General features: G+C 39.7%; 1 protein-coding gene across 2 annotated transcripts in view; it reads left to right on the top strand.

Annotated features, from left to right (window-relative positions):
• Positions 1-9,946, top strand: part of STX7 (syntaxin 7) — a 46,662-nt gene extending 36,716 nt beyond the window's left edge. Inside the window, exons 6-9 of one of the 2 annotated variants that reach the window (XM_019520262.1) lie at positions 2,372-2,462; positions 3,174-3,246; positions 4,662-4,744; positions 8,511-9,946. In XM_019520262.1, the coding sequence (XP_019375807.1) occupies positions 2,372-2,462; positions 3,174-3,246; positions 4,662-4,744; positions 8,511-8,603 (340 nt within the window). In that variant the 3' untranslated portion in view covers positions 8,604-9,946. Of the gene's footprint in view, positions 1-2,371; positions 2,463-3,173; positions 3,247-4,661; positions 4,745-8,087; positions 8,320-8,510 lie in introns of those variants that run through there. The other variant, XM_019520263.1, reaches the window with a different exon arrangement.
• The last annotated feature ends 6,661 nt before the right edge of the window (positions 9,947-16,607 follow it).

Genomic DNA, 16,607 nt, shown 5'->3' on the forward strand with positions numbered 1-16,607 from the left:
CCCCTTCTCTGTCCCCTGCCACTGCCTCTGCCCCCCCTCCACCTGTCTCCCCACTGCCACCTCTGCTCCCTCCCTGATGCCTGCCCCTCTGTGGCTCCCTCCTGCTGTACAGCCTTTGCTGAAGTCTGTTCCGAAATAAAGTTCCTATGGTGAGGGATGGGAACACTCAGGTGCAAATGAGATGTGAATATCATTATATTTGTGATTTATTGTTAAGGCTACAGTATCTCTGGACTATAAATCATAAAATGAGAAATCATTTTTCACCCCAATTCTCATGGCAGTTCTGGTTCCTAATCCTGTGAATCTAGTGGTTCTTACCTTTTTTTTAGACTCGTGGCATCCCATGTTAGACTCAAGACACCCCTTGGCAATGAGAGCTCTGAACTCTTACTCTGTTTTCTGACTACAGAAAAGTAGTAGAGCCATGTTTCTGTTGCAGAGGACTCAGAAAACCCACAACAGATCAAAATGGGCATCTTTACACGTGCTCCGGGGTGGGGGGAGGGGCCACTTTAATTGAATCGCCTGCAGTATCACATTCATTCAGCATCCTGTGCTTCTAAATGGTGGTGGAAGTGCTTTAAAGCTAATTCAACTAACTAGTTAAAGCACTCCTACTGCCATTTTGAAGCACAAGGATGCTGAATATATGTAACACAGGCTGCTGAAGCATGCTGGTTGGAAAGGTCTCCACCCCTGAGTTCTTGTGGCAGAGTTAATGAAAGGTTATGACTTTCCACATTGGCATGACTGTGACATACTTGGCCTGGCTTAATTTTCCTGCCTCCGGTAACAATGGCAGTGAAGCCAAAATAACATGGATTTTGATGGAGGCTAGCCACCCCTCCGTGCATACTCTGGATTCTGGTCTGGCTTGTACAGCTTTTGCTAAGTCAGTTCCCAAATAAAGTCCCTGAGTTTGCTCCAACACATCCAACGTGTATAGGTGCCCAATATTTTAAACACTCTAGATTTCTAGATGAGATCTTTGGGTTTATCTTATGAATCATGTTTGTACATCTGACAGTACTAGCATTGCATGACACCCCATATCACTCTTGAAAGGATCTCAAGGCATCCTGGGGTGCTGGTTCCACTGTTAAATTTTTTTTTTTTTTTTTGTCCAAGGTTGCTGCTCAGCTTTGACTAATTTAAGTGCCCCAAACAGAAACTTCACCCATTTGCTGTCCCTCTCGTTTGTTTTCAGTAATGAAAACACCAAGTGCAAGATAAAACTGTGCAGATGGGAGGAGGAGTGCATGTGCATTAACAGTACTGCTAACTAAAAATCTGCAAGCATAAGAACATAATTTTTGCATAGCCAGGTTTGTTTGTTTGTTTTAAAACAACAATTTAAATTCAGTGATGATCCTTCTGGCATGCTAGGATTTTCTGAAGCGAGAAGCAGTAGTAGTTAGCTTTCATTCAACTGCCTCTGTAGTAGACAGTGATTTAAAGCAGCATAGCCTTTTATTTTATCCTTCTGAATTTGGATATCTAAGTCTCTGAAATTTGAATCAAGATATTTAAGGTTTAGACTGAATACCTGCCTTCCCTAAAAGCAGCTTCTCATTCTCAGGCTGTCTTAACTTGGGGGGTCTGTGCTTAGAAATGAATTTTAACTTTACATGACATACTTGCAGTTCAGAATACAAATCTAAAAAAGCATTCCCTATATGTGGATCCAGGGGATGGATAGAGAAACACACATTCCTATAAAGTTTGCAAGAGCTTTGTATGTGAATGCAAGTTATGCCAAGATCAAACATCTGTGCCTGGGTTAGGTGACAAAATAGACTGTTTTAGCTGCTCCTCACTGCTAGATAGCAAAGGAGGAGTTAGTAGCCTTGTTTGCCTTTAGTGAATGGTTATCCTGGGTTGGATGCAAATAGTTGAAACTAACTAGTGTAACTTTTAAACCATTAAAGCTTGACCTCTTATTCTCATGGGATAGTTTGCCACCATGTTGGGCTAAAGTTACTCCAGAATAGGGGTTTGTGTTGGGTTTTTTTTTTTTACACTGAAATAATACCAATTACACCCATGTAAATATTTTCGTCTGTCAGTCTCCTAATTAGAAAATATTCAGCAGCCAGCTAAACAGACATAGGAGCCTAATATGTCAAAATCCTTTAAAGCATACATGTACAACACCCTGAGGATTCAGGTTTTTTGCATCAGCTGCTACTAGATTTTTTCAAGGGTAAAATATATGCGAAAGCATATGGATATGTGAATGCTGGTAAGAGCAAGTTATATGTATCTTTGTATAGTTTTCTGTTGTAAAGTGTATCCTAACCTTAGTCTTAATAAGAATTTAGTTGGGCTGATTGTTCTTTTTTCATTATTATTTTCACCTCCCTCCTAGTCAACCTCAAGCACAAGTGCAAGATGAAGAAATTACCGAAGATGATCTTCGTCTTATTGAGGAGAGAGAGTCTTCCATCAGGCAGCTTGAGGTAAGCAAGACAGCACTGTACATATTTAGGATACAGCAGTCTTGACAACACTTTTATAATGCTTCCAAAAAGCGTGTCTTAATGTAGCTAGTACTGGCAGTTAATCAGGGGGAGAATTATGTTGAGAGGTTAGTAATTATTTTTTAAAAGCAAAAATTGCTATCACATGGCAAAGGAAGAACTTTATATATGAAAACAATGTTTCACTGATCCATTAAGTGCTGCCCTGCTTTATTAAACCTCCTGGATTCAATAGAGGGGTAAGCAGATAGGAAAATCTTGGATATACAGTAAAAGCTGCGCTATCCGGCATCTTACAAGCCAGCATGCTCCCGGGCAATGCCAGATAACAGAGCTTTTACTGTATTCAAATAATCGTCCCTTATACTTTTTATACCCCTTGTATTTTATACCTTGGAAATAAATATTTGTTGTATTTTAAGAACCGAATGTATATCAACTGGGCTTCCAAGGGAGGTGGTGCTCTCCCCTACTGGGGGGAGGGGGGCAGGTATCTTTAAGAGGAGGCTAGACCTGACTGCAGTCATCTGACCCCAGTGCTCTTTCCTGCCCAGGGCAGGGGGTTGGACTTGATGAACTGCTAAGGTCCCTTCCAACCCAAATGTCTATGAATCTACGAAAATTTCCCCTAGGTACAAAAATTTCCTGTTATGTTCACTGATCGTAATTTGTTGTTGTTTCTTCCTGTAGGCAGATATTATGGATATTAATGAAATATTTAAAGACCTAGGAATGATGATTCATGAACAAGGAGATGTGATAGGTAAGCTCCATGGAAGTATTTTTGAACACTTTTTATGGAATTTGTGTTGAAGTAAACACTGGGGGAAAATTTAAGAATAACATCCAAGTGGTTAAAGGAAATTAACACATCACTTTATAACATTTATGCATCTCTGTTTTAAATAGTGAAATCGTACTTTTCCAGAAAGCAAAGTGATTTGGTTTCAGTGAACAGTTGGTACGTCTCATTTCATGAGACAGTCTGGATTTAAGATAAGGAAGATGTTTCCTCTGGTATCACTAAACCAATAAAGTGGGGTACTAAATCACTTTAGAGATCTGGTTCAGTGCTTTCTCTGTATAACATCTACTTTGGCCACTATCAGAGGAATGACTTCTTAGGTACTTAAGGGGCAGCCTGTTTTTCTTTAGCTAGAGGGAGATTGCTGGATGATCTGTTAAAGCAGAACGAAAATATGAAAGCGTGCACATGCATACACATGCCCTTTGCAGTTATGAGAGCCAAAACTAATTAAATTAAACCAAAAAAAGGTCACGGTTACTTTGAAAGACTGTCCACACAGGAAGTTAAATCAGCATAGCAGTATAAAAACACTGGTAAACTTTTCCCATGTAGGTGGGTATTTCTAATTAAAATAATACACCTTTTATCCAGCATTCATGGCCTAGCTGACAATTTTTTGGTCCCCATAACTTGTCTGAGTAATTACTGATCCACAAGGCCTTCTAAGTTCTTCACTGCCTCAAATCCATCTTGTGTGGGGGAGAAAAATCAACATGCAAGAAATTTTCCTCCTTAGTTCATATCCCAGGCCCAGCCCATCCCCACCCCAATGCCTGAATTAGAAAGTTATGAAACATGAAGGGAACTTTGGAATACCCTGTGTGGTTCAGAAGTTAGTTTTGGCATTGACACATTACATATACGAAATATGAAAATGAGAACTCACAAAGCAGTAGTAAAAAGTCAGCATGTCCTTGAAGGTAAACCATAAGCATCAAATGACTGGTCTGCATATATGTTGGTGTTCCAACTACTGTGTTTATAAAATACAGTTTGGTCCGTGCTTTTTAGGAGATGCAGATCTCTTAACCTGTTATGAGACCATATTTTCATTTTGCTTTTGAGTGAGGTGGTTATATAGAACTACTTTATACTGCGTTACTAATTTAATTAGTGGTGGCTTTCTTTGAATGAAATGTTTGATTTGATCAGTTACATATAGCAATTCAAGGGAAAAGCTACTAGAATTTCTTTTAAAAAGCAAGTGTCTTCTCTAGGATTCTAAAAAAAAAAAAAAAAACAAACCAGATTTGCAATACTTTTAGTCATAGTTAATTAGTAACATGGTTGATCAGCACATCAGGCTTTATTAGCTTAGACTTTAATTGAAAAACTATTTTTTCTTTTTTTGTTTTTCTCTCACAATAAAGACAGCATAGAAGCCAACGTAGAAAATGCTGAAGTCCATGTCCAGCAAGCAAACCAGCAGCTTTCAAGAGCATCAGACTATCAGGTAGTATCAGTGTTAATGGTCAGTCAGTAGTCAATAACAGATCATTTTGGTTGTCAAGGTTTCTGTTATGTCCAGGTTACTATTCCAATCTGTTTTATAGTTTATTAAAAAGAAAAAAAGCTTGAAGGCTTTTTCAAGGATCCCAGTTTAGGAAAAGACAGAATGGCACAGCTAATGATGCTAATATTATGTGACACCCTCTGCTGCAAGGATCTCAAGGTGTCCCAGATTACTGCAGCACCCTGGTTGAGAATCACTGCTCTAAATTAAAGGCCCAGGTAGTAGGGGTACTGCTTTGACAGCATATCCCTGTTGTGCACATCAACTTTTTGCTTACTGAGGCTATATATCCCGCAGATTGCACAGTCCCTAAATTGACTTCATAGTTTTCTAGACCCCCATCTGTTTTCTTCCCTGTCCTCAGACCTTCAAAGAGAACCTTTATGAATGAGTTTTTAAGGTTTCATGGATTTTGGCATCGTTAGAAAGAACTTATTACTAATAAGCTCTCCTCCTCGACTAAACTTAGTCTTTACATTTTTAAACCTTATATAACATGTTGAAGTAATAGCTAGGCAAAAGAAATGATGGGAAAATGTCATTATACTCCAACTTGAAGGACTGTTCCCTCACTTCTATGGTGGGAAAAACAGGATGTATAAGTTCTGTAAGATGTGTTTGTAGGTGAGGCTGGTAACACTACCCATTATTAAAGTAGCCTGACACTTCTGATTTCTGGGACACTGCTTTCAGTTTTTTATAGCTTTGCCAAACTAACTATTCCAGCTATTTTTTTCCATGAGAGATGTCTTTTTTAATTTCAGCCAAACAGCTCATCCCTTCCATTTTTCTAATGGAAAACAGATTTTTATTTTTAAGTCAGATTAAAACATTTTGGCGACCACTCTGGTAGCAGCTCTATTCTGACGTATTTTAGAGCAGACACTTGAAATATATGACAGGCGTGGCCTTTTATTCGGGGCTGTGCTTTTTTGTGGTTCCCATGAAAATATGTCCAAACTTGGCTAAATTCTAAGCCCTTGAAAAATCGTATCAGATGGGTTCAGTCAGTCCTGAGGCCACACTGACCATTGGAGCACCTCTGAAGTAACAATAACTTTTCTCCATTCTTCCCAGTCTCCTGCAGTCTTTGTTCAGTAGAGGCTCCTTTTTTAGATGCTCAGATGTCATCCTGTTCAATTCTCACTGAGGAGTATTGAAGGGCTCAACAGGCTAGTTCTGATGCAACTGGATGCACTCTGTCCCCAAAGCAAATGAACGAGTTCCCTCCCCTCACAGCTCCTACCAGGTTGTGCATCTACCACCTTCCTTTTGCACAGAGATCAAGTGAGCATGCTGAAACCCAGACCAAGAAGGACAGTGCTGTATTTTCCCCATAATGGATGCTTTGAGTTAGGCCAGAAACTGAGATTGAAGCAGGAATGCCTGTCCCTTCTGTACCCTCATTGAGCTCTCTGCCCCACAGAGGAAAGATTGGCCTAATTTAAATGCAGAGGAAGCAAGTTGGATCAGAGGTGGAAGGAGATGATGGAGGGGAGTGCAGTAGTAGGATGGCCCTATAAGGAGTATAGAGAGAAACAGTGTTTGGGAGTGTGAGGCTGTGATTGATAGTTGGAAGGAGGCTAGACTTGTTTGGGCAAGGAATATGGGCATGAGAGCCAGTTAGTGAAATGACAGAGGGAGAAAACATGAAGTTGGCTAGGGAGAGAGAATGATTAAATTTGACAGGAATCTTGTGGGGAAGAACGGGAGAATAAGGATTCAGGCTCCAGGAAGTGATAATGGGCCTCTGGGCATGGACTGGTGAGCACGTACCCAGTGCAGCTTACATCTGTTTTGTAACAGGTGAAAATTGCATAGGGATTAGGAACACAAAGAGGTACAACAATCCTGGAGTAGTTCACACAGACCCCAGGCAGATGTGACACTTAAGATGTGATCGGGTTAATCGTCTCTCTCAAAGTGTAAAGTGGACACATTTTAGGGGATTAATGGTGCAATAAAATGAGAAACCAACTATAAAAAAAATTATACAACATGTTTATTAACTCTGTCTGGTTTCCATCATGCCTTAAATGGAATGTGTGAAAGGGACTACCCCAGGGTGTCAGCCCAGCAACAGTCCCGATTAACTGATCCTGGGCAGCATAGGGACTGTCCTGGAGTTTCAACCCCACCCAGTGCTGTCCCAGTCTGCCTTGGGCTGGCAGGGACTGCACCAGGATTCAAGCTTCAAGGCTGTCTCAGCCAGCTGATAACCAGCTGGGCACCCAAATTGCTGGTTCAGTTATAATCTGATCCCTGATGTCACAGTCACATCTCCTGCCATGCACATGTGGCGTGGAAGGAGGTACAATTCTTGGGATTGTTGATCAGATGCCATTGTGCCTTCAAATGAATGTCAGAGACCACAGTTGACTGCCATTACAGTGCTTTGCCTTAAGGCACTTGTGGGGGCTGGTAATAGCCCTTTCACTTTTAGCAAACCAGAATGGCAGTAGACCTAAATGGGTAGAGTTTTGCCTTGATCATTCTGAGGGTAATTCTCCACTGGATTGTGTGAAGTTACCCTGGTTTGTCATCTGTCTGCTGCTTTGTTACACCAGGGTGAAATAGATTACACTGGTGTAAATGTGTCATCTGTCCATGCCTTCAGACAGAAAGCCTGAAAAAGGAGACTTTGACTGACCAGTCAAGAAGATTAACGGGGAAGAGAAGTCTGATGATTGGAGAGTGGGATTGGGTAGGTGAGGAGAATGGGATTGGGACAAGAAACCAGAAATGAGAGAGACAGGACTGGGACACTGTCCAATGTAGCCGGGCAGAGTTCCTGAAGTGGTGAAGCTTGGGGAGGAAGTAGACAGAAATATCTGTCCATTAGAGCTGTCTCACTAGAAGTATTTCAGCTAGAAATATCTGTCCACTAGATCTGTCCATTCCATCTGTCTTGTAAAGCCTGGGCTGGAACCCGAGACTGAAGTGTTGCCATTCCTCTCCTGCAATCAAATATCTGAAAATCTAGTGGTAAATGTTCTTCCTCTAGTGCTGGATCCCCATAGAGGATGACAGCCTTTTCTTGGTATCAGTTATTCCATTAGCTCCAGTGATTGGTCTGTGTGCTGGATTTAAAAGTTTCCAGTTCACGTGGTCATCATTATAATGCTGCCAAGATGTCTGCTTGCAAAGTCAAAAATGCAAAAGTTGGGCAGTTATCAGAAATAAGATGATGGGTATAACTTGAACTTGCTCACCCCCCCCCCCTTTTCTAATAGTATGATGATATAGTCCTTAATTAACATAATTGCATGCTGTTTTTCTGCAGGACTGCTGCCTCTTTCACTGTATAAAATGCCTCCCTTCTAAAGTCTAGCCACTATAGAAGAATAAGGCATATACCTTGCTTTTGCCTGGCTTTCTGAGCCTTTCACTGTGGCAGCCACCACATGTGCTGTCATTAAAGTTTGTCTGTTGCCCTTTTTCAACAGGGCAACTCCCTTCCTCGCCTGATCTCTGTTCACCCCCATGGTCCTCTTCCCTCTGCTGAAAACAGCAGACTATCCTGAAAATTAAGGAGCAAAGCTATTATTTCCATTGTTTCCTGAATGACTTCTTTGCTTTTTGACATTTCCAATTGTCTAAGTATGTAGTCATTTAGGTTGCATGACTGAAGTCATAGAAGCAATTATTTCTAATCCTGAAAATTGTACAACAATCAAGTTTTTTTTTTCCTCTTTCTTTTTGACAGCGCAAGTCACGGAAGAAAATGTGTATCCTTGCTGTTATACTGGCGGTTGGAGCATTGGTTCTTGGACTCATCATATGGGGATCTACAAAATAAGATTGTAGAAAGACCATTGAAATTGATCTTTAAATTATGCAAGGAAACTGCTACAATCATGGTTTCTCATTGTGAAGCTGTTGAGTAAATAATGATTGCATACTTTATAGTTTTTGCTTTTTATAAAACAATTTTTTTTAAACCTGAGAGGTGACCCTTTTTTCCTCAGTATTGCAAGCTCGTATAACTTCCTTACAGTCTTGGACTGTGATTGCTGTCTTGCAAGGACAGTTGGTCAACTTTATAAATTACTGTATCGTTGTTAAACTTAAGGACATTAAAAACTCCTAAGTGTGGGAGCTAATCAACCATTCTGATCTAAGATGGGCATAACTTTTCTGGGGGGAGGGAATATTTAAGTGTTGCCTCATCAAATCAAATGTTCTTGAACTCATTGCTGTCCTTGAGGCAACACATTTGTCTTTCAAATTATGTTTGAACTAATGAAGTCAACTGACTATTTGCTATGGGTCATTCCGAGTAAAATACAGGTTGCTAATATCAATGTAATCAGTCTTTACTATTGAAGGCTTTGGATTAAGCCTTTAGTTTGTTTGCCTGTGAAATCTTTCAGACGTTTCATATTTCTCTACCTGGCACTAAACACCAGTGTGCCTAGAAAAGCCTGCTGTAAAGATATGGTTGATAGTATAATTTATGAACATAGACCTTTTGATTTGATTCTTGAATTTAGAAATAGGACTTGGCATTTTGTGCACCTAACTTATGCACACGTGTATCTATAAAATAAGTGTACATAAGTGAATGTGACTAAAAGAAAATCTAGCTCTAATTTCTTATGGATCCAAATATGATATTGGGAATAGTGAAAATTCCCTGTTTCTTTAACTGCACTTGAATGCCAATCATCTGAGGCTGCTGCCATGATTCAGCTTCTAAAATAGTACAACAGGTCCAGTTTACAAAAATGCATTTTTCTTGACAACCAGGGGAGGAGGACTAAGAGTTAATTCAGAGTCTTGGTATTTAGAGGTAAGACCCCAATCAGTAGAACTGATTCAGCTTGCTCAGAAGTTTAGCTACACTTACAGCCTTTTTCTTTATAGTGCCATTTTGTACTAATCCGTATTAGAACGGTAATGGATTTTGCCAACATTGTCTTGTCTTTTTAATTGATATATTAGTGCACTAAACCAGGATAGTGTACAGATGAAAATGTCAGTTAATCTGTATTTTATAAAAGTTCTTGTACAGCAGTTTAATAGAGAATGCACTGTTTACATGGCAAGATATGAAATTTATTGGGAACAATTTAACTGTAAGCATCAATGGATTAAAATTGTAGCCACATAATCAAAATAAAGATGTTTTTAAAGACTGAATATGTATTTCCCATTTCCTTTTTCAGAATGTCTTTCCCTGTTCCTCTCCACCCTTCCCCCTATTCCACATTCACAGTTATTTTTGTTTTTGTTTTGTTTTTTTAATGAATGGTTACAATTCATGAAAATTGACCGCCAGTCCCCAGACTTTCAGTCTTGTTCACATGAGGACACTGCAGCCATTGGTTGCTGGCCTATTGACATGAATTGGATTCCACATTGGAGAGAGAAGAGTTCACCTAAAAAAAATATCAGTTTTCAGGTCCAGTGAGTAAATGTATACCATTTTAAATCAGTGTCCAGATTTTTTTTCTTCTGTTAAGGGTGTGGGTTATGGTAGGTGCCAGGCTTCTCTGTGTTTTTGTTATAACTTGTTTTACTATAAGGAAGAGGAGCTCTTAGCACAGAATGGGCCCCTGTAAGTGAGGATTTAACTCTGAAGAGACAAGTTTCACTGGCAGACTCTTACTGTACATTTTATACTGCACCATGCAGTGTATTATAGAAACATCTAAACTATCTCGCTTGGGGAACCAGAAGCAGTTACAGTGTATATGCGCCGTTTGTATTAGGAAATATTAGTGGGTTTATGTGTAAAGCATGTCTACTCGTCACCAGTGTCTTCTAGGAAGGCTTGGATTAGGTTTAAAGTGCAGGGATTCTCATTCCTTAATGAGATTAGTAGATCCATCTGGGTTAAGTCTTGTTTCCCATTATACAAATAACAATCCAAAAGGAAACACTAGTTTTGTTTTTCTCATGTGGGAGTTGATAGGGAATGGCTGTCAAAAACCATAGGGTCTCCCATGTCTCCTAGAAATCTATGAAATCGATGTGGTCTAACTTAATGTAGTGACAAGGGTATAGCTCACTTTGTCTGCTGCATTCAGCTACACTGCTGTTTCTGTGTTGGGAAGTGGAGCAGCCTAAGCCAAAAGATCCAAAACGCATTGAAAACACCAGCCCCATTGAGTAACTTCTTTAATTCAAACAGATCCTTGGCACTGACAGTCCTCACACAACTTGTTGAGGAAGTTGTATGGTAGGAGTCCTCTAAACAGTAAATCTAAAAATGATCAGTTTTTAGAAGGAGTTATTACTAATGGAGAGTAATGGAAAGAACAGTGAACCGCTGCTGCCAGCTGACATCTCAACTATTATAAAATGTAATTTCCATGTATTGAAAGAAAGCTTTGATATCTATTAGGAACCTAGCAAAACATCTGGCTATAACGTGTATGAGAAGCAGTGTTTTTTGTTTGTTTGTTTTTTTTTAGAATAAAGTTGGCCTTCCTAAATTATCCATCAATATCTGTCAGATTAGCAAGGCAAACAAAAAATGCAATCAAAACACACTTCAGTTCCACCAATGAGACTATTTCCTTTGTAGTTATCTTAAACATACACCAGGAGTACTTTTTCTTTTTCTTCTCTGCTCTCTCAAAGGGCTGAAAAATCACAACAACAGAGATTTTTGTGAAATGTTTCTTTTTTGTTTTGTTTCATTTTACCTTTTCTCTCATTCTGTCTTGGAAATTGTTCCTAGCACTCATCAAGTTATACAGGATCTGCAAACTAACTTAATATCCAATAGCTTCTTCAAGCAGGACCCCTAATGTGTGTGTGTATGTAAAGTCAGCAAGCATTGGAATGTCAGTGTTTGGAGAGTAGGGATGGAATAGATCCTGGCCATCAGAGAAATTGTTTTTGGCATGTAAACATATTTTTAGCCCTTGTAGGATGGTGGGGGAACGGCACTGGTTCTCAGACCTATATCCCTCAGATGCAAATGGAGCTGGCAGGAGCAGTGCTTTTAAAGTTATATCTTTATACTAGTTTGGCAGTGTGCAGTGGGCAGCATGTTCTGAATCCTGCAGGGACTCTTCTTTAAAAAATGGAACTTTTTGAGCTATTTAATCACTAATGTTTCAAGAGAAGAGGGCATGTAGGACTATGCTTCCCTGCTTTACCAAGGTTACCTTTCTTACTTTTTTTCCCCCTGGCTTCTACAATGCCAAGTACTCTGTAAACACAGCCGAAATCATTCTTCCAGCTCTGAGTTTGCAGTCAAGTCTTAATTGCCTATCTGAAGACTGGGGCCTTGTCTACATGGAGAAATTAACTGGCATAACTGTTGTGGAAGGAGGAATAATTCAACAGGGAGTCAGTCTGGAATATGCATTATAAAAACTAGGCAGCTAGTTTCCTCATGAGGATGAGGCCTATAACATCCCATAACAGCAAACCATTCCAAAAACTGCAGGTTTCCAGAGTTTTAACACAAATCAACAAATGCTTTTTTGGTGCTTTTTTTCATTCAAGCTGCACCAAACAAGTCAACTGTTTGCATAAAGATAAGGAAATGTATAAAAACAATCATTAATAATTACTAGAGCTTTGTTTTGTTCCTTTTTTTTAAATGGGGAGAGAGTTTGCTCAGTCTTCAACTAGAGGATTGCAAAAGAACTAAGGAAAATACATTTCAAGATGTTATTTATATATTTAGTTATGAGATTCTCCATTAATATGGTAGTTGGTGGCTGTTTCTAAAAGCTTTGTCTTCTATCCTGCAAAAGTATTTTTGGCAATTGTGAAAGCACTGTGAAGGTACTGCAGGTGTCGAATGCACCAGATACATTCTGATCTACACATGCAAGAGTATTTTGCAGAGGGAGCAATCAAAGGAGTGTTTAATGCTACAGTGATTTGTAGAAAGGGAAATATGTGAAAATCAATATAAGAAGCATATTGAGCCTGTTTGAGGATACTAAAACTGATATTTCTGATTTTAACTAACCTAGACTTAAACACCTCTTGAGACAAGAAAGTACATAAGATAGCAGCTTCCTTTATATTGCTTTGAATGTTGCTTCAACCTGTGCCTACAAAAAAAAATCAGGTCTGGAAATGGACAGCGGCCTTATATTTTTCTGCTGTCCTTTAGTCCTCCTTTATAGCATGACTCACATTCATGTCTGAAGAGTAATTGCATTGTTGATGTTGCATCCATATATGGTGAGAGTGCTAAGAATGAAAATCAATGATAAGGAACATTTTGTCTACCTGAGCAATGTGCACAGACAGGTTAGGTAAAAGGTATAGTAGTAATTAGTGCTAACCCGAAGCTTGCATGTAATGAGGGGGGGAAGAGCTTCTACAGAATTTCATAGCTATGGCAAATGTCTCGAGTCAAAATTTTTGCAGTGGAGAATAGTGTTTATGGGAGCTACGCTTACTCCTGAAGAGAAATAAGCTAAGAGAAGGTGGTACAGGTTGTCTGATTTACACCTGCTTAATGTAATGCTGAATTTGACCCCATTGAAAATTGGAAAAGAAGCTTAGCTGGCTAGACTAACAATAGATTAAGTAGGAGTACAAGTTCCTAACTGGAGTCTTATGAAGCTGCTGTTAGACAAATAAATTTGCCGGCAATGATGTTAGAGCTATGAAACTGCATCCAGTTGACTTTACTGCCACTAAGAAAGGGGTATCCTTTTGCTTCTAGTGTCAACCAGTATGCAGCTGAGAAAAATGTGTAGAGACTTTGAGAGACTATACAACCATGAAATGCTGCCTCATTTCTTTGCTAGAGTCATTTAATAAACATTGGACATTGTCACCACATCCCGGACATTGCCTGGGGAGGGTAATTGGGCACTTGAGACTAGGACCACAGGAAAGCTTGGTACAATCAGATAAGATTGTATATACAAACAGATGAGGAATCGAAAGCCAGATCCCAAACACCTTACTGACATGAACCCTAAAATTTGCAACACAAAGAAAATAATGTCAGAACAGGTTCAACAGAGGAAAAACACTTTTCTCTGATTTTTTTTGTCTTCAGCAGCTCCCAGTAGTTTCTTTATCTTTTTTTCCCTACAGAACTTCCCCTCATTCTTTTGGTGTTTATAGGCAACAATAGGTGGTGGGAATTGTTTCTACCTACGTTGTTTTGCTTTCTTTAATAATGCCAGCATCAGTAGGAGGTAAAACTTGTTTTGACTAGCTTAGGGATTTTGTATTAGACATCTTTGGCATAACAGAGTTTTTTAAACTGGCCTTTTTTTCTTAGTGTGTTGTAAGTGGACTGTTGCTTAGTCTACTGTTTTATTGTTAAGATTTACTAGGGAAATAAATATCAATTTCATTTATAAAATGCTCAATTGGTTCCGCATTAGCCCCCCTCCTTTCCACCCTAGTATAACCCATAATGTCATTGAGGAATGCGACTGTGTTGGCCCCACTGTAAATCTGAATACTTCTAGGTTGCTTGGTCTGGCAGACGTTAGTCAAGTCAGATTCTGTGCCCACAGGCATGTACCTGATGCCATTCCCAGAATATGGGCCTCTGATGTATGTGCTTGGAACCCCTAAAATCAGTAATGACCCACGCAAGACCACAGTTTTCAGGTGCACTGTCCTCAAAACACCATCTCAGTGTGCACTCTGGTTTATGGCATCTCAGAGTGCACTCTGGTTTTACCCTCGGGGATTCAAAACATTTGAAGCAAATCAGGCAATTTTGAAGAAGAATTTTTAAACCAGCCGCTCCTATCTCTCAGACAAAGATCATACAGGTCTAGGCAAAGCAAGAAACAGCAAGTATGCAAATACCACCCTCCGAGTTATCGCTCTTCAGATTTGAGTTAATGCTTTCAGGAGTCCCAGGTGTCCTCTATTTTATCTTCCTGGCCATGGGCTCTCCAGTGACTTCTGTCCCAAGCTCCCTGTAGCCTATTTAGGTCTGAGTCAAAAGGCTGGTCCTACTTGGAGATCATGCACACTTCTAATAATAACTGCTAACATCTTTGTCCTTCATGTCTTCCTTTTAGCTGGGAATCTTTTCACTGCTCCAATCATTCCTTCTCTACATAACCTGGATAGAATCAGCTTCTCCTATGCCACTGCCATCCCCTTATTTTAAGAGATTCCCATGTGAATGTTAGGCTATTCAGGTTAAGGATTCAGCTGATCCCAATCTGGAAGATTGCCCAGCATAGCCTACAACTCATTCAGTGAATATTGAGGATGAAGCTGATGCATTAATGAACTCCAGTGTAACAATTCTATAAATTCAACCAGAAATCAGATGTGTTCCCAAACAGTCACAGTATTTCATTTCGTTGGTTGTCTGTGAAATGTTAGGACCTGAATGTCAAATCTATTGAGGAAAAATCTAACCAGCTAAAGATAAAGCTTCTGGAATGGCCTCTTAATAGGAGTTATGGGGACATAAATATAGCTTGTTTTTAAAATGAAGTCTGATCAGTATGTAAAGAGGTTTATAAGAGTGGTAGATTTGACTCTGTGATCTGGGTGGTCCCCGTGTACTAATTTGTTTTATATAACACAGTAGTATTTCACCCCCTTAGATAAAACTCCTGAGTGTTTTAATAACAGAATGAAAGCTTGGCCTCAACCTCCTCTCCCGCCCCCTCACCCTGACCCCGATCCCTCTGTCTTTGCCTACATGTTTATAAAATCTCTAGTTGATTCCAGACTCCTTTGAAGATTTAAGCTGAACATATTTCATAAGGGAAATGTTATGAGATTAACTTTGTGATTCATCCATTTACAATCCAGCTTTGAATAAAAATGTTTAAGGAATATTTTAAAACCATACTCGGAGACTATAGGAGGGCTACAAACCCCAGAAATATTCAGTAAAGAGCACAAAACTAAACAAAATTGGGAAAATATTCTGTGCGTGCAACTCTGTTTTGTGGGAGAGGTGGATGGGAGAGGCCTATTCTGTAGTTTCTACTTTAGAGAAAAAGTAGCAATAAATAAAATAACTTTTAAAGCCCCTGGCACACATTACACTTAAGATGTGATTAGCCAGTTAATCACATCTTAAGTTGTTACCCAAATGTTAATGCAATCATGTATAATAAATATGCAATAGCTTTGTAGCTGGTTCCTCTTCACTCCATTAATTGAATGTGTGTGGCCAGATTGCGGGGCTCAGCCACGGAAATGATGAGGCCCACAACTGGGAGTCCCATCAGCTGACAGGGCTCCCCACCGTGGGAGTTTGCTACTTGCTGGTTCAGGGGGAACCTAAGATCGTAATCCTAGTCTTCCCCCAGCACTAGCAACAAGACATGGTGGGATTTCATGCTGGATCCCACAATCATACCTCTTGTCATGCATGTGGGGCATGGCAGGAAATGTGATTGGGGATTTTGCATGGGATCCCATTGTTTGCTAGGGGCTTTAGTCTAGGAGCTGCCTGCAGCTCCAGAGATTTCTACTGCAGAGCAGTAGGTGGTGGTGATTGCTGCATGGAACAGCTGTTGACTGGCATCCATTAGGGAGGTCAGATGTTGAAAATTATCCTTTTATGAACGGTCATGAAAGGTCAAGCTTTTCTGCTACCAGCAAATGTACTCTTTAGAGCTGAGCTTTGAAGGAAAAAAAAATCACATTTCTGCCTGTTGTATTTCATGTATAACCAAAAAGACTTTAGTTTTCTATAACCATATTGGTTATGACTGTAAAAGCGGGCTTGGTTCACTGAACTCTTACTGTTGGCTCTGATTTTCTTGCCTTGTAATAGATGCACTTTCTAAATGAAAAGATTAAAATATAGTTATAAGGCGTTGATGACAGGCTGGTTAGAAAGGCTCAAGGCAGCAGTAAGAGGAGAGGGCAGTTG

The sequence above is a fragment of the Gavialis gangeticus genome, unplaced genomic scaffold (genome assembly GCF_001723915.1).
Source record: "Gavialis gangeticus isolate Ggan-Ray unplaced genomic scaffold, GavGan_comp1, whole genome shotgun sequence".
In the NCBI taxonomy this organism is placed as follows: domain Eukaryota; kingdom Metazoa; phylum Chordata; order Crocodylia; family Gavialidae; genus Gavialis; species Gavialis gangeticus.